This window comes from Sylvia atricapilla, chromosome 5 (genome assembly GCF_009819655.1).
Source record: "Sylvia atricapilla isolate bSylAtr1 chromosome 5, bSylAtr1.pri, whole genome shotgun sequence".
Taxonomy (NCBI): Eukaryota; Metazoa; Chordata; class Aves; order Passeriformes; family Sylviidae; genus Sylvia; species Sylvia atricapilla.
In genome coordinates, this window is record NC_089144.1 from 29,555,492 (window position 1) to 29,575,107 (window position 19,616).

At 37.9% G+C, this 19,616-nt stretch overlaps 1 protein-coding gene across 1 annotated transcript in view; it reads right to left on the reverse strand.

Annotated features, from left to right (window-relative positions):
• NELL2 (neural EGFL like 2) overlaps positions 1-19,616 on the reverse strand; it is a 136,951-nt gene that overhangs the window by 34,310 nt on the left and 83,025 nt on the right. The window contains exons 14-15 of the mRNA XM_066319061.1: positions 5,830-5,952; positions 3,516-3,611 (exon numbers count right to left, since the gene is read on the reverse strand). Of these exons, the coding sequence (XP_066175158.1) occupies positions 3,516-3,611; positions 5,830-5,952 (219 nt within the window). The remainder of the gene's footprint in view (positions 1-3,515; positions 3,612-5,829; positions 5,953-19,616) is intronic.

Consider the following 19,616-nt stretch of genomic DNA (forward strand, 5'->3'; position numbering starts at 1 on the left):
ATCCATTTGGAGACTAGTCACTTATCAATACACACTCAGGTGAACACTAGGTACTGGGCCAATACTACTTAACATCTGACAATAAGGCAGAGAGCACCTTCAGCACATTTTCAGATTATATGAAATTTGGAGGAGACATTGCTACACCAGATAGCTTTACTGACATTCAGAGGGACCTTAACAGGCTGGAGAAACTGGCCACTGGGAATACCTTCAAGTTCAGAAGGAAATGCAAAGTCCTACAACTATTAAGAAACAACCCCAGGCACCAGAAGGGAAGTGGAAAAGCTACTTGATAGGAAACAATTTGGAGGTGCTGGTGGACATGAACACGAGGCAGCATTGTGCACTTGTAGCAAAGGTGGCCAACAGCCCCCAGAGTTGCATTAGGAAGAGTATTGCCAGCAGGTCACGAGACATGATCGTGCCCCTCTATTCCATGCTGCTAGGATCCCCTCTGGAGTACTGGATCTTGCACTATATTCCCTAGTACAGGAGAGACATGGAGCAAACCCAGTGCAGTGCTGTGAAGATAATTAATGGAGCAGAGCATCTTTCATGCCAGGAGAGGCTAACAGAACTAAGATGTTCAGCCTGGAAATGAAAAGGTGGAGGCAAAACTTACCAGTGTGTATAAATACCTAACAGCATTGAAGGAAGCTAGAAACTCTCAGTCATGCCCAGAAAAGGGACTAGGGGCATGGCAAATTTCATGCGACTATAATGAAAAAGAATTTTTTTTTTTGTACTCTGAGGGTGATTGAACACTGGAATTGGTTGCCCAGAGAACTTATGGAGTCTGCAACCCTGAAAACACTCCAAATCCAACAGGACACTGTCCTGTATGCCAGCTGTAGAAGCCAGCTGTATTTGACCCTGCCCTGAGCAGGGGGATTAGACAAGATGATCTCAGGAGGTCTCTTCCAACTTCATCCTTTCTTTTCTATAATTCTGAGAAATTATTTAAGTGCAACTCTTAAACCACATTTTACAGAAGGAAACAGTAAGAACTGATGATTGCATTTTCTAGGTTATTGCTGGGGTGTGGATTCAATCTCCTGCTAATTAAATAATAGGTTCAGCAGCTGCTGACAATGTCTACATAACTGTATATTTTAACCTAAAAATCCCGAGATTCTTCAACAAGCAGTTTTTTAAATATGTGTAGCATAAACAGAAATAAGTGATGTGCAGTTTTAGAATAGATCTGGCATCTTTACATCCATCCTCCTCCTCCTCTTCTCTGTATGCAAACGCAGTGGAAGATATCTGCCTAGAGAAGATTGCATCACCTTTGTAGATACAGAGACTGTTCAAAGGGAAGCTTCCAGCATAAATTATTTGTAGTACAAACATCTTGAAACATTTCAAGCCTAACAAGAAGTACCTCTAGCAAACTCTGCTACATTCACTAGGAGTGAATGTGTACTGTTTCAAGCTCCAGTTTTCTTTTATGGCTGTATACAGCACCATTTTTCTGACAGTGCAGTCTCAGAAAAAATCAGCTTTTGCTCTTTATCCACCAGATAGTTCTTCCATTTGCCATTCTGACTCTATTTCAGACTGTATGTTTTGAAGTCACTCACAAGTAGATGACAATCCTACTCTACATATTAGCCTTCAGATGAGGTAACCAGACCTATGCTCCTGTGGCTAACCTCTAGCATTATTTATTTCTACAGCAAGAAAAAAATAATATGTTCAACAGAAATTAAACAGGAGAGAGGGTCTTCTCCTCACAAAACTGAGCTATGAATCTGGTTTGGGGCTGGCAAATTGGGTCCACATCACAGCAACATTATCACTAGCTATGTCACAGGTCATCACCATACTAACCTGATGTTAAACAATGAGATAAGACATCCAGAAGACCACAAGATGTGCTCCAGGCCTCTGCCTGCCTCCCTGTATGTTTCCTGAAGGGCAGGAAGGATGGGAAGTTGGGACAGCAGTTCAGATTCTTTTGAAGGACATTTGAGGCTGAATGCAGTTAATCTAACTTAAGTTAGTTTAAGTTACTTGAATTTACTGGATTGGTGACTGAGTTTCCCTGGACTGTCCAATACAGAAGGGAGCACAGATAGGACTTCCAGGGTCAATTCTGAAAAGCCAGTAAGATCTCTCTTTGATAGTGGCTATTAATGTTGACTATAGAAGGAAACTAAAGCAAAGATGCTTCTAGTCTACACACTTCAGACAGGAGTATAAAGCTGCAAAGATGATTATGCACTTTGAAACTATACTGTTATATTTAGCTGAGAGCAGGAGAGTGATTCAAGGAACATATAAGACAGCTATTACTAAAACAAATTTACTGCTTTAATACTTGAGCATTATCTTAGCATACAATTTATTCCAAGCAGTGTTACAATGCAGAGACCTTGGTACTCTGTACTATGGTATTTGCAGTCTGTAAAATAGTGGGCAATACTTTAAAACTTGCTCTTCTAACATTGTTTTGGAAATACATGAGCAATTAGAATTCTGCTTTTCACATAATATCCCTCATGTACTCTGTGGGAATATCTGCTCAAATACAGAAGAATGAAAACAACTACATTTCTCACCTCTCAAATAGACCAGATAATACAGAATTCAGACTGGTCTGTGTTTTTCATTAAACTGGATATGTTTACAAGTCAGATGAAAGCAATACTTGCTCAAATGACCTCCTTTCTACTGTTTGGAAGATTTATTGAAGGCAATATAGAACAGCAACAATAGTCAATCATAGGTGGCAGACTGCCCTTTTATTAGGCATACTGAAGCCAATTAATCTAAGCAAGCTTTCTCTCTTTACCTCCTGGAGGCAAGTATGCTTAGAATGCATTTAAAAATTCTGCAGCAATAAATAAAGGTGCTGAAGCTGTTCATTTGAACTTTGAAAAATTATTTACAGGCACTTGAGATGCTAAGAATTAACATTCTACATACTCTGCTGGGCAATATAATTTGATTAGATCCAAGATTAAAAGAGAAAGTTCTAAAACAAAGCCTTGGTACTGCCATCCTCAGGGGTAGCAGGGGAAGATAAAGGAATGCTTGTGAAAGGAGGTAAAAGTAGCAAGAACACTGAAACCTGCCCTAACACTGAGTAAAGTAAGCTGGGTTAATCACAAGTCTTCAAATAGTGTTGCAAATGAAGGTGGTTTACTGAACCAGGAACAGCACAGAAGCAATCAGTTACTTGAATTTATTTCCAGATGTCAGATTATCTGTTATTTATATGAGACACCAAAGGCCATTTGAGGTGACAAGCAAGTCCATAATAATCTTATTAATTATGAAACATCAAAACCCAAGATGTCTTAATTCGTGTTCTAATTTTTGCAGTCCATGTGCTTCTAATTAGAATTGCTGTAATATATTCTCTTGGGAAGCATATAAGAAAAGTGAATAACGTTTTAGTGGCAGCTTCCTCTTTCAGGGCACAAACTTAAATTTTCCTTTATTCTTGGATTACTTCAAACATCCTCCTTGGATTATCTTCACCGTAAATTAAGTTATAATCTTACCAGTTTCACAGCTGGGCCCAGTGAAGCCTTGTGGGCAGGCACACACATTGGAAGCAATACAGGCTCCTCCGTTCCTACACCCGTCTTTGCAAAATGCTGCAAAATGCAAAATCACAATAAGAGAATGAATAAGAGAATGAGACTCAGCAATCCTGCAGGTGGACACAGTCCAGCTGGCAGGCTGGCACAGAATGCCGTCCATGCAGCACGGAGCACAGAGACCGCCTTCTCCTAAGGACAGAGGTCACAAAGAGATGGTTTATGGCCCCCCTGCCTCACTGGCCAGATGGGCTGACAAGCTACAGAAGGAGATTACAGTAAATCATCTGAAGACAACAGCTCCCATATGTGCTCCTTCGCATGCACTGGGAAGCAGTGAAAGACACCTTCCCTCGGAACAGACTCTTCCTAGGGCAGTGCTGGTCTGTTCTGTTGCCCAAAAAAAGGCCTGAACATAACAGGCACAACTGAATATTAAACTGTCTGGCTACCTCAGTCCTTTATTATGTAGTTTAACAGAAACAATAAAAATATTAATTCTATCTGAAGAGATTATGAAGAACTTCCAAACTTTTAGCATTTACAGCTCCAAGTCAATCCTTGGATTTTTTTTGGCATGCCGTGCTTACGTATTTTTGTGAAGCATTCTCCAGGACTCCATGCTTTAATGAGTCACTTCTGTGGACCCAGAAATGCAACCAGCTCCGACTGAAAACATGGTAGCTGTTAGTTGCTCTGATTGCACCTGCATTCTCTGGCCAGAAGAAACTGTGTAGGTTATAACTTCCATCTGCCTACACCTTCAAAGAGTTTCTTCAGGGCACTGGTCTAGTGCTGCACTTGTAACCAGCCAGAGGTGCCAGGCTTTGGTTTGCAGCTGCCCTGTGTAATAGCACCACTGATGAGGTCTTATGGTTCATCTGAGAGAAAACAGTCACAGATTTGAGCTACCCAGCTCTCAGTTTTGAGACACCCGCCTTGTGGTGTTGAGACCATTGTCACTGACATCAAAGCTTCCTGATCCAGGAAAGCATGGTGCACAGGACTGCACCATAGCCAAATTTGCAGAGCTCTTATTCAGAAGAGCTGAACACAGTGCTGTAGGGTTATGCACCTTCTCTTCAACCCAAGGAAATCTTTTAGTAGCTGACTCACTTTCAGCAGAAGAATTTGGGACTACTACCAAGCACAGCACAGGAGTGACCTGTGCTCTTCTGAAAGAAGATGCTTTGGGTTTAAACCTCATCAGGAAAAGACTTTCTTCTAATTCCCCAGAGAGCTCAGAACAAAAAGACATACTTGCTGACACATCTCCTTCTACTTGTGTTTGACTGGAAGTGAACCAAACTGCCGTGTTTTACAAAGAGCTTGTCTTTGGAATATATAGAGAAAAGGTACTGTTAAATCAGGTGATAGAATAACTAAGTGCTAAGACCTTAATCATGCCTAGCAATTAAAGAAATTCTCAGTTGCTTAAATTTGGCAATAGACAGGAGCAGAAGGCATCAATGTGACATTACCAGTGTTAGCTCTGGACCCTTAGATTCTGACATCTAAGAGGTCAACAGTAACGAGGCAACCTCAAGGAACACTGGGTATGATATTGCTGCATCTGTCCCACTTCTCATGTCTGAGCTCATTCCCCTACAGCTACACTACTTTTATTTTCAAGCACTCTATATCCTGTGCTCAGAGCTTGAGAACTTCCAAGGATTTGGGCCCAACTACCAAGTATAATTTCTTCTGATGTGAAATGCAACAGAAATAAAAGCAGCATTGTACCTCTGGGAAGGCATCTTTTTAAGATTAAAAATTTAGGTTCTAATGTTTAGCAGTGAACCAGAATGTCAGAAAACATGACACCACCTCACTTGTAGTGAAGGTTTTGTTTGCCTGTGTCTACTGCTTTTCTCACGATAACAAGACATACCAAATAATTTTTAGTTTATGCAAGTAAAATAGCAAGTCATTGACCATGGACAATGCAAATCTGACAGTGTTTTCACAGACATAACTTTCTTGGTAACTGTAGGCCTCCTTGTACCATATATAGAAACTGAAGGCACAAAAAATGAAATGTAACTATTTCAAATTTTAGAATCTACTATCAATGTATGCATCATCTTCAAATTACTGCAAAAAACGCAAAAAACCCTCTGCCAAATGCAAAGTCAGTGTATTATATGCCTGTAAAGATCATACAGGTGAAGGACCCAAGTGTCTAGCCTAGCATTTCGTCTGTCCTGTTCCAGGCAAACTACCAGAACTGCACCAACCATGACAGAGCACATCACCCAGGTTATCAGCAGCTCACCTTTGCAGATGGTTCCATTTCCCGTGTAGCCTGGCTTGCAGACACAGTTGTGCCCACCCACGGTGTTGAAACAGAGCGCATTTTCATCACAGTTGTGCTGGTTTGTTACACATTCATCATGCTCTGAAAAGGGAAGCAAGAATTGGATGGTCCTGAATTTTTAAAATCACAACAAAATTGGAGTTTTCTATAGGTTTCCAGATTAACAAGAGAGAAACACAATTGTATTTACTGGCAACAGGTAAATATTCCTATCTCATGGTTACCATATGAACATGTAACCATGAGATAGCCAAGGATATTTATTTTTATCACATACTAGTACGTGACAACTGCACTGCAGCATAATTCCATTTTCATTAACAGCGAGCCACCATCATTACACTTTCTATGTGGGCTACAGTACTCACATAAACATTTGTCAAAGAGCTGGCTAGCACACTGAAAATCCATATGCTACTTCTGCTGTATAACTTATTCATGCAGGTTTATCTTATGCAGGATTCTTAGGGCTTCCTTCAGAAAGCTGACTAATGGTGTGAGACACATGATCCAAACTGCAAAAGGCACGGTTAGCAGAAGGCAGGTCTTCAAAGTGCAGCCCATGTTTTCCTTCCCTTCAGCCCATACAAAGAGCTTTATTTAGATGAAATAAATAACCTGAAAATAGAGGTCTGCCTGCTTTTCAAAGGACTTCTAGCATGGCATGTCCTAGTACCGGAGCGTGATGGATGAGACTCCTCAGTCTGGTGACTAGGACATACTACGAAATAGCCCTTTTGGGAATAAATTAACAGCCTAGAGAATGTGACTTTGTGTTGATTTGCAACACACTATGTAATCTGAAAAAAACCGCACTGCTTAAGCATTTAGGTTACAGAACATTTTCATGTTTTAGTTTGTAATTTTTAAGAAATGGTAAATGGAATCTCAAAATAAGATGCCCTAAAGTGTCATTTCAAAATGAAACAGGAAAAGCTTTATTATTTTCAAAATGCAATATCACAATCTGTACGCATCAAAATAAAATGCTTCCATCTTCTGGAAGTACTCCTTGCATTTTTGTTAAACCAACAGTATTCATCTAGCCACATAAAATTTCAGAGTCCTGTAATTTAAATTTCAGGAAAACCAGCTGTTTAGGGAACATAATAAAGACATCTAATTTTAATCAGCACACATGGACTAACCTACATGCAAAGTTTTCATAGCTATCATTCTGCCCAGGTTTTAGTGGATTTTATTAGTGCAGCTTAGACCAGTTTTGGCCATTTAGCACAAGCATTAAATCTGGGATCAGATGATCTTTCTTCCCTCATTTTAAGTGAGAAGACTGCTCTAAATCTTCCTCTTTATAAATAATGACTTCACATATCCCACTGAGCTGTCAGGAAAATTAATTTCTTAACATTTTCAAATCACTATGGAAATGTTCAGCTTGCTATTTCAATATTGGCTATTGCCAATATTGCTCAAATTGCTATTTCAATAAAATGTAGGAGTATAAAACTGGCAGAATGGCACATATCCAATCCATCAGAGGTAAATTTTCCTCTAGCAATGGCAAAGACCTGTTGTTTAAAAGGGGGAAACTCCTCAATCTAACTAATAAATTTTAAATGCTACACAAGTTTATTTTTATTTTTGTCGGTTCGTTGTCACTGATTGTTTGTTTGGCTTTTAATAACATTAACCTAATATCCCTCTTCTAAAAAAGGACTTGTGTCTCTTGTATCACCAGTCATGCTCTTTTCAACCCTCACTGGATGTAGCAGAGTGCAGGCTGCAGGCCTCTGCTCTTCAGCACAAGATTTAATTACTTTGCTCTCAGCAGGAATAACTAAAATTGTTATTGTTCACCAAATGATACAGCCCCTCTAAAATCCACTTAACAATATTTGACTCTGACCTCCTAACATAGTAAAATCTCTATGCTGGCTGAAACAGTATTTATATGAAATCACTGGATAACATAATGGTCACACAAATTAGGTAAAAAAGTATAATCTATATTGTAACAGTATCCTGGCTTTCTTATTTTAGGCTAATATTATGGCATTGTTTAAATATGTTTTTATTTAAGTATTAATTACTAATTATTTTGTAATTTTTAAACAATACACAGGAAGAAAATAACTATGGGAATGTGTGAAATGTATTCAGCAGGCCAAATTATCCTGCAAAGCCATTATCTTGCTATCTTTGGAGGAAGGGTCCCTACAACAATATATCACACTGGTAAACTCAGCTTAAATAACCACATTTGACAAATTAAGTATTGTGCTCAAAGAGGAAGCACAGTCATCCATCTTGTGCCTTAGGAATGCAGAAGCACCCCTGGCATGTACAGCAGCTCTTTAAGAGAGAAAAGAGTATATTAGAGGGCAGCAGGTGATTGCAGACTGCCACAGCAAGAGGAAGGGCTCTTGTGTGTGGCTGAAGCAGCTCTGAAAGCCCACTAAGGATTGCAGGACCAGAGCCTTGAAGATCATTTGCACAGATGTATGTCTTTCATACAAAGAGATGACTGCCACATTTGAGTGTACGTTCCTAACATTTACTATTTTGGGGGTAAGAAAAACTACTGACTCTTTCCAGGTGGATTTTTTTTCTTAAAGCATACAATATCAATAAAATTAATTTTCTACCAGCTAACCAACAGGGCTTGGATGCAAAAGTAATATGCCTGGTATCCTATTCTATGTAAGCTTTGGGGCTTCTTATCCTCCTGTAAAAAAGTTCATGGAGGATTTTTCTGTACAAACTAGCTTGAAGCACACATTACTATTTCTTCTGTGGTTATACATATATGGTTAATACACATCTGCTGAAACTTTAGGTGTATTTTTATTGAAATCACATATTACTGACTCATGAAAAATTCATGGCCTGATAAATGATTCCTGGATTGAAGTTTACATGTCATTTTTAGGAGGAAAATGTTTCAGAGTTAGGAGAAAATCTGTGATTCAAGTAAAGGAGATTTTTATATGATTGGAATACAAAAAAAAAAAGGCAGCAAAAAATGGATCACTGTGTTTTACAATCCATCTAAATTTGTTTTCTGTATCATCTGATCAATAACACACTTGAAACCATTTAAACACAGTGTTTCTTCATATTTCTTTCTACAGTGACATCTAACAGAGCAGACAGCTTAAACTTCAGGAGCGGCTCTTTTATGGACTGATTACACAGTTAAACTACACATGAATGTATCCTAAATAAACTGTCACTACATCTACTCTTTCAGCTTTTGGCACACTATCCACACCAGTTTAAACAGACCACCAGAAACAGGTTTATGACTAGTGATAACAAGACAGGTTGTTCAGTTTTATTAAAACAGAAATACTTATTAATAATAAAAAGGGTGGTGTTCAGTTCATAATTCTTCATTAATTCATGCTTATCACTTTGGTTTCTTTTTTTAATAAAACTATTGGAAAGTCATCTTAAAAGAAAAAATAGAAAACTGCAGAGCCTGAGTTGAGCAATCTTAAATACCAAATCAGAAACTGCAGAAGCAGACAGGACCATGTGTTACAAAGAAGCAAAAAAGCAATTTATGGAAGAATCCTTAAAAGAGAACCTGCAATATGTTTTTTTAAGTTCAAAAACCAGTTTAGAAACATTATCTGCCTTGTTTAGAAATGTTAAAATTTTATTTCTCAAGGCCATTTATTTCCAAAAATCTTTAGAAATCATGTGACACACTTAATGAATGTTCCATACTTATTTCACTGCACAGTGAAGACAGGAACAGGCTGGGTACAATAGTATTACAGAGGCAAAGAAATAAAAGCTTATTTTTGCAGAGACATTTTAACAATTTACCAACCTGGACTTGCATAAACATCTTGTACCAAATGCACTGGTTTCAATGATGAATTCTAAAGTTTATTACCTAATATATCTAAAATCCATTTTGCACCATCCTGGACTTATGCTCAATAGTGTTAAAATTCATAACATCTATGGTCTGGGAATCAAATGAAGTTTTAAATACTCCATTTATATTGACTAAACTATCTCTGGAATGAGATCTTTCTAGAGTGAATAAAAAAAATTTGACTCCAATATTTGCTATTGTCTCATAGTAATAACAACATGAATGAATTTAATGAATGTCTCATTAAACAGTTCTTATGACACAGACAACTTAAAAAGGCAAAAAATTGTGTGACAATGCAATTGATTGACTTTTGCATATTTGCATGAGCAAATTCCTTATATACACACACAAAAACATATATACACATACATATATATATCTATACAGACACATACAGTAAAGGTGAAGAATTTATTTTATTCTGATTTATTTTGAGATACTATTTCAGAATATTCCATACTGCTTGCTTGCGAAAAACTTTACTTCAGAAGGGTATCTAAGGTGAAGTGAAGTATTGCACTCTACAAAGTGAGACTGGTGGCATAAACTGACCAGAACCCACTGGATGGCTCTGATGCATCTCAATGCAATGACAGCTGGGGACCTGTCTTACCAAATTTGTTACCTGTGCAGAGACTCTTGCTGAACTTAGTAAAATTTAACATGTTGTCCACAAGGTGCGGCACCTGTCTCCTCATTCGCACTATGCAACATCAGCCCCTGTGCTTCCTACTGTGTATTTTATGATTAAAAATAAATGTCTGTATAGCATTTCCTACATGCATACTGCAAGCCTTGCCAATATTTGCCTTGTGGATCCAAATTCTGCACAGGTCTAAGAAAAAATAAATAATGATAATCCAATCCAATAGCAAATAGGAATCAAGACCGAGCTGCATCCCTTGCTTAGGGATGAAAAATTCTATGCTGGCAGTTTTCCTGACCCATCCATTAACAGCACTGGAAAATAACAGCTGAGATCATCTTTAAGACGCAGAAATGCATAAAGGTTCCCAAAAATATAAATAGAATACATCCCTGCAACTGTAATCTTGTAACATGATGCAATAGATATTCATTGCTGAGTGAAGAACTTTTAAACCCGTACTAAATTAAAATAATTTAAACAAAGATAATATATTAGGTGTTTTTCCCCATTGATCTCTCTGCATTCAAGAACTCAAATTACTTTGGCCTTCTGTCTCCTTCCCATAGATCTGGTATAGAACTACAGAACCATGGTGACCAGCTGGCCATCTGATGTGGCAGTGACAACAAATAAGATTTACTTGAATTACCAATGCCCAACACACTTAAATGCCCACTTACAGTTTATCTTAATTACAAGGCTTTTCCCCCCACCTTTAGTTCACGTACAAGACAAAAATTACGTGTAGCAATTATACGTGTAATATGGAAGACTTATTCCATTAAGATCATTTGAGAAATGACAGATGGTTAATCTCTTTAAGACTTTATATTAACTCACTTAAACTCTAATTGGCAGAGTTAATTTAAATCACAGTATATGCACACTATTTTTAAAGACCAAATGCTGTAAATTTATTGAACTATTTGCTGGCAAGTGTCCAAGGCAGGGCACTGAAAACCAGTAAAGGGACCAGAGAACAAGTCTTATGAGGACTGCCTGAGGAAAATAGGATTTTTTTAGCCTGAAGAAAAGGGGACCTGAGAGGACCTTCTCTACAACTACCTGACAGGAGGTTGTACACAGGTGAGGGCTCAGTCTCATCTCCAAAGAAGCAGGCAACAAGACAAGAGAAACTGGCCTCAAGTTGTGCTTGAAAGTTTAGATTGGATACTAGAAAAATATTCTTCTCTGTAAGGGCTGTCAAGCACTGGAACAGGCTGCTTGGTGAAGTGTTTGAGTAACCATTCCTGAAGGCATTTAAAGACATGCATATGTGGCACTTAGGGACATAGTTCAGTGGTGACCTTGGCAGTGCTGGGTTGGACTTGATGATCTTAAAGGCCTTTTCCAACCTAAAAAAGTCTATGATTTGATATTTTCCATATAGTTATGTTTAAAAATTTGATTGATATTCCCCAATTATCTTTTCTATAGATATTTCTTAATTTAAATGTAAATTAGAATCTGTGTTTTAATTACTCATAGCATTATCATCGCACAGTTTACCCTTAATTAATGCTTAAGTCATTAATCATTAATGACCACCAGCAGCTTCAGTTCAAAGCTGGGGACACCAAAAGCCATGCCTACAAGAGTTTGCTCCCTGCTAATCCTCCTACTTGACTGATTTTTATCCTCATCTATTCACATATATCCATGCTGTTGTTGGTCCTCATTTTCTCTTTCTTCAGTGCAGACATAGATTACAATTTCTGTAGAGCAGCTGCTTGCTCCCTCCCCCAGCAGGATCAGGGAGAGAATCAGAATGGCAAAAGCCAGAAAACTCATGGTTTGAGATGAAGACAGTTTAATAGGGAAAGCAAAGGCTGCACACACAAGCAAAGCAAAACAAGGAATTAATTCCCCACTTGGCAATGGCAGACAGGTCCAGGAGAGCAGGGCCTCATTACATGTAATGGTTACTGGGGATAACAAACGCCATCACTCCAAACATCCTCCCTTCCTCCTCCTTCCCCCCAGTGCACACACTGAGCATGATGTCACATGGTCTGGACTCTCCCTTGGTCAGTTTGGGTCACCTGTCCTGGCTGTGTCTCCTCCCAGCCCCCTGGGCACTCCCAGTCTCCTCCCCAGTGTGGCAGCACCAGAAGCAGGAAAGGGCTTGGCTTTGTGTAAGCTCTGCTCAGCAATAACAAAAACATCTCTATGTTACCAACCCTGTGTTCAGCACAAATCCAAAATGCAAGCCTGTACTAGCCACTGTGAAGGAAATTAACTCAGCCCCAGCCAAATCCAGCACATCCATATTCAGAACTTTCCTACTTTTTTCTTTTAATTATGTAGAAAATAAAAATAGCCCAGGCATGTGCATGTTCTATTCTCAGGTCTGTTTTAGAGATCATCCTGCACTCTGAGATGCTCTTTCTGTTGGCAATTGCTTAGTCCATTGTTGCTCTTCAGGGAGAAGAGCTGTCATTAACTCATCCAGATCTCTTTTCTCTCTTCTAGCTATTAGCTTATTTACTTATTCTATATTTGGGTTAAATATAGTAAAAAAGGAAAAATAAGGCAGCTGTCAGGAAACTTGAGGAAGATAATCCACTTGGGGATACAGCTGAAATCCAGTGTTCTTTTTCACATCCACATGAAAAAACAAAAAGCTCCTGAACAGCATCCTAGTTATACTACTGAGAAAATACAAAAGGCAATCTATATAACCGCAAATACAAATTCCAAAAAATTGGGACATTCTAATTCTAGTTAACACTAGTTTTTTAAAAAAATCTTTCTCTAAAATTTTCAATTTCATGCTTTATTTCACAACAGATTTTCATCTAAAGAAAACTATTTTGCACACCAAAGACTACAAGAAGCATATTTTTTTTCTCCATCCTTTGACTTTGAGACTTTTTTCTTTGCAAAAAATCTCTTTTCTTTAGTTTTTGGTTATTCCTGTTCTGGATTTTCCTCCTAAACTTATGGAACACTTGACTACTAGTTCTAACTGCCTTTGAATTCTCCGTTAGTAATTTCAAATTCTGTTGCTCTAATAATAGATTTTATGGCTCTAAACAGGCTATACTCTCATCTAGGACTCAACTTGAAATGACTAACACATAACTTGGATGTTGACCAGTCCACATTTTGTGTGGGATCTGCACACCAAGAAGTCTGTGACAAGATCTCTTGGAACACTGGAAAGACATTGATATACTAAGTAATTTCAGACAAAAAAGTTGATGGATAAAATGCATATTTCATGGTAGGCCTATCCTTATTTTCTCTATCTTCCTCTACATCTCTTCATCAAATCACTTATTAAACCCAAGTAAGATTCATCTTCATCTAAATGTGTTTTTTAATATCCAATTTCATGGAATAATGCATATTTTTACAAAATAAACTCCTCTTCATGGAGGCTTCTATTGCAATATTAATCAGTGTTGCTCCATTTAACATCCTGTGAATTTTTATACTTTTCAACCAGTTAGGCAGAGTAAATATATTGAAGAATATTTTGCCTGACAGCTAAAGTTAAAAAAGCTTTAATTTATCCCCACTTTCTTTCACATCTGCCATTTTCTATATTCCCTCTTGAACAGAAAAGTTTAAGGGAAGGATTTTCTAAAGCATTTAGCAGAGACCCAACTGTTTCCCCTAAAGGAATGTCTGTAACTCCCACTGATTACAATGGCAGGACTGTAGCATAAATGCAAAATGATTTTGAAAATTCCACCTGAAGAGATTTCAGTCTAGACCTTGACAAGGACCTTGTCACCCACTTCTTTTTTTTTTTTTTCTTTTTTTGCTAATTCAAACTGATCTCTTAATATTGTTTACCAGGGACATTTTTAAATGAGGTTTCTATCTTTTTAAAAGGTATTTCATTGTGTACACTTTCTAGACCTTCTCCACAGATCCATCTTTCTCTTTTTTTCTTTGTTTTGTTTGTTTGTTGTGTTGTTGTTTTTTTGGGTTTTTGTTTTTTTGTGGTTTTTTTTTTTTTTGGTTGGTTTTTTTTTTTTTTTTTTTTTTTTTTTTTAATCTAGCCAGATGCACTACATATTTCTAGGTAAATCTTACTTAATTTCAACTTTTATTGTACACAAAACCTCTCAGACATTTACAATAAACTGATGCTTTCAAAATTTTCTATTTTGTGGTCAATGGTGATAATGATCACAAATTCTGCATCTCTAGTGGTGCTCCCTACTTTACTGCTAGTAGAATAGTCAGAGTAGAGCTGAAAATACAATTTCCTCAGCCAACTGAAAGATACTTGTTTTAGTTCTTCTAATTACAACCCCTTTTATTTACTGCTTCCTTACTAAAAGGCTCCATGTTATAGCAAGTCTGCCACTAGCAATAGATACCCGTTGGATATTTGGCCTCCCTCCCACACATATTTCTGCTACACAAATAAAAGCTGTAAAGTCACCTGACTGCTGTTGAGGCTGGTAACTTGCTGCCTGTTCTCATATTTCATCAGTAACAACTTAGAGATTACCCATATGACCAGAAGGCTCCATAAAAACACCTCCAAACACTTTCTCAGCACAAAGTTAACAGAAGGTGGATATGCACTAAGTGATAGAAGAAAGATGTCTCAGCAATCAAAACTGCCAGAGAACAGTAAGGTTCTCAAAACTCTCTAGAAACAGCTGGTGCTGCTTCTATTCTTTTTGGAATAGCATTGTGACCAGGGTCTGTCAACACATTTCAGCAGCTTCTGGAAATCAGTTACAATATTATGGTACCATTACCTAAGTCAGCACTTGTCTGGCAAACAAAATGAGAGTGGTGGATGAAATGCTGCTGTTGCTTTGATCCTGCTCTTGTCTGCAGGAATCTGGAGCAACTTACCTAACCATAAATGTTAGGAAACAAATGGGCTTCTTTTCGGTCATCTCAGGCAGCAAAAAGATTCTTAATGCATGAAGTAGTTTCTCTCATTTCCCTGGCAGTGCTGTGACTCAGACACTCAGATCGCTCACTGTATATCAAGGACATTTTTGATAACACAAGCTGTTTGAGCTCTCTGGGGAGAGGAGGCCTTCTTTAGGCGTTGCTCACCTGTTTTTGAAGACAGTTCTCTACTTGAAAACAGGGACAAAGTTATACTTCAGTGATGGTAAGGTGGAGCAATATTGCTGCTTTTCCTTTTGGTCAGCCTTGATGCCATCTCCAGTGATAGACCAAATTTTCCCCAGCATACATCCCCCAATAGTTTATAAAGGCATACCAAACGTATCCTTTGTGAACACTGCATGCCAGCTGCCTTCCCTGGACACAAAAGCACGTGGGGAAAATGGTACAGCCAGTCCTCACTGCTGGGCAGTGTCAGGGAGGAGCTAACACCCATACCTGGCCTTGAAAGCCATGAATGCTCCTGGCTGCCTGCTGCAATTCAGACAGTGCCCTTGATGCCAGAAGGTAACCTGCAGAGCTGTCTGAGCTCATTCTAACAAAAAGCTGCACAGCACAATGAAGGAGGTGCAATGAAATGTACTCCCACCTTCCTTCCCTCACCGCTGTAATGGTATGAAACTTGACACTGGCTAACTTGTTTCATGGGTAGATTTTCCAGACCAGACCATGTTTTTGTTGCCACAGTTCAATTGCTAGTGTCTATCAAGCTTACAAATAATTATTTCTGTATTTGCATGCTTCATAAAACCATTAAGGTTGGAATACCTTTAAGACACTTATGTGTATTTTATATTGATAAATATTTGCATAAGTGCATCTAAGGAAACTTTGTGTATCTGAAAAATTCTGCCATCACATTTACTGTCTTGTTTAAGAAGACCATGAATTGCTCTAACAAGCAGAAACCCAGATAGAAGTCTACAGTATTGTTCAGGACTCCAAAAGTCAAATTACGAATTTAGAATCAATGAAATTAAGAAGAAAGTAAACTTTGACCAGATATTCCATTTTGCAACTATTACTATCACCTAGAATGACCTGTGTAACCCTGCTTCCTTCACAAGTCTGCTCTTTGGAAAAGTTAGGATTTAAGCAGAGATGCTGTGAACAACTCTGGAGTACTTAAAACTTAGATGATGCCCATCCTATGGAAGGTGTATTAAGTTAAACCCAGGGTATTCAAAGCAGACTGTAGTATCTGCCCAGACTAACCAGCACCAACAAATTTTATTTACTTCTCAGTCATTAAAACTATGCAGACAGAATTTAAATGCATCCAATTTCACCTTCTGAAGGATTAGGAACAATGTAACAAACTTTTCTTTCCAAGTATTTGCACACTCCAAAATTTTAAAAACGCTAGAAAAAAATTAGAACAGATACTCTTGATGAATTCTCACCTTTCTAGAAATCAATCTTATCTTGAGTAAGACTGACCATTTATCCCTGCTTTGAGCAGCAGGTAACTTGTAGTTTTGTTTCTTTAAATGCACTGTCATTAAAAGACTACTACAGGTTTCCAAATCCTGAATCAAAGTTAACACTGTGTGACAGCTGGTGTGTTCCAAACTCATCAAATTTACTCCTCTGTAACAGGGTAAATGACACAATTACCTGCTGTAATTACTGTTGCTGACAATATATTTTTCCTGGTGATTGGTCTGTGTGACTCAGAGCTGCTTATCTTTGTCAGTCCAGTCCAAATCTCCATTTCCATATGACTTGGACATTAACTTACAAAGTATTTACAAATTAGTTCCAATATCTGCCAAGACAGATATTTGGGTTAGTATAAAACCATCTTTTATTGCATGCTTAAGCAGTCTAGCACTCTAATCTTATTTTGCATTAGAAAATAACTATTCATGATTAAATTCTGTGCCCCATTCAAATTAAATACACCTTTAGTATTGGAAGGGAGATGCGCTCAAACAGGTGAATATAATGAAGAAATAAAAACTAAATAAATAAAGATTTTTTTTAAAAAATGCTCATTCCTAAAGCAAAACCTGAATTTAAAAAAAAAAAAGTATATAACATATAGATACTTAATTCTAATTGCTTTCTTATGACAATTTTAAAGAACAGCTATAGGAGACAACAGTGACTTTTGATTTTGAGCACAGGCTAAGCAAGCTAGCTGACCACTATTTCCCTAGAATACCTTTGGCTTTAAAAAATATTAAATAGATACAATTCCTTGCACCATTTTTCCAAACAACACATTTTAGAGGATGTTAAAAGACTGCAGCACCTGACAGAAAGAAGCAGATACTGCCTTCTTGAGATGATTTGGAAGCTTGTCAGAATGAAAAAATACTCCCACAAAAACTCCTATGAAACATTTAGATAGAGCAGCTTCCTATTTTATTGCTAAGCTTGTTGACAGAGCTCTTGGTCCTTGATAGAAACATCTATATATTCCAAGTTTTTTTGTTATTTGACGAGGTGGGGGATATGTCAATTTTTGCACAGACTACATGAACAGTAAAGGGCAGGTTTCAAGAAGGCAAATTGATTGTTGTTCCTGAAATAATTTTGATTCTTCATCTTGAAGATGCCACAAACCCACTAGTGTTTTCTTAATAAAACAAGACAAAACAGTTCTGAGAGTTCTGTGTATTGATAATGCCCTCAGGAAAAATATCAAGTATCTTTTATAGACACAGTACTTCAGAAACATTACCTCACAAAATGCAACTTCACTAACAAAAGTGAAATTTCATCCAAATCCTTTAGGATTATATTGTACAGTGTCACAACATAGACACCAGTGTTTCCCTTTGTATCAACGTGACTTTTCACATTACTGATGATGATTTCACTGATCTCCTTCGGGGCATTAGCCAATCACAACCTTAAGGATGGCCAATATCTTATCTCAGTAGGTAGTATTTTGTTCCTTCTTGTGATCCGTTCTTTTTGGCTGTTGCAGAGAAGTCTTGCCAAAGAGTCTGTTGTCTTTATTCATTTACACGAGCTAGTAAACACTGACAGAGCAAATTCAGGAACTGAAACTAGTTTTAGACAAAACTAAGAAGGGCAGCAGAAGTGAGAATTTAACTCACACATTATGCATTTGTGTATGGCAAGTCACAGCCTGGCTGCAGAATCATCAGCACATTTCAGTCTGAATCAAAAGTTACATGTAAAACTAAAAATATAAGCCCGTCTTCGGGACTACGCATAGTAACACAGACACTGGGTAAGTCAATGAAGTGGATTAATCCAGTATGTTTACTTTGCATTTCAAGGTAGACTTCAGCATAATTCTGTGTGCAAAGGACTAGGAAGGATCAACTCCTGCAGTGGTTGAGGGGTCTGTACCACAAGAAAGCAGTTTGGTATGGTGAAGTACAAGGTTTGGCAAGTCGATAATCACCAGTCCAAAAGACTGACAAAAGGCAGCAATATTGATAGAGAATTATTGTAGAGACAAACTGTCAAAGATGACATATTAAATTGCAATAACTGACAGTACTAAACAGGAGTTAAGGAAATAGTCTCCCATTATCTTAAAGCAGATTAATCTCTCAAACGTTTTATGGAAAACAAAGGACACTTTAAGTTGCTTCAGGAATCAGTGATTACAAGATATGCCATGTTGCATGCAGTAGGAATCAAACTGTAAAGAACAAAAGGTTTCCATGCCCACAGATTGTGTGAACAGAAATAATTCAGAAAGTCCTATCTATCTAAACAGGAATCTTCCGTATTCATTCAAAGAAAAAACTCACAACTATAATATTAAATGAAAAAGCTTCTAAAACCCAGGACAATATTAAAAAACATCATGTCTCCCCTTACCTGTCTTGGAAGTCAGCTTTCTTAGCCTCTATCTTTTCTAAAAACTGTGTTGTCTTAGATTAGAAATGTTTTTCAACAGTAGAATGCCAAAAGATAGACATGACATCTATATACAGCCAGCAGCACTCGCTAGTCTTAAATCCCAGTGAAATGGTATCATGGCTGTAGACAACTTATTTTACTGTGAAAATGTATAAAACCACTGATATACAGCATGATTACATAACCTTAAAATAATTCCACTGTTCCTGTTTTAAAAACTGTCTTGCATCATGCAGTAGCTCCAGTCTCTCACTGACCTTGGCTGGAGTCCCTCTGCGAGCAGGCAACACTCTCCTGGCATGAGGCAATCACCAGCTGGCTCAGACATGAGAGATGTGAGCCATCCAACTTCCCTCACTTCTGCCTTGCTCAGTGAGACAGCAGCAGATTCCCATCTCCTGAGCCAGAAAGATCTTTATGACTTCAAACAAACTGTCCTCAAGGCTGCCTACTGTGTTTCCTGATCTTTGCACAGTCTATCTGTCACAGCCTGTGATCATC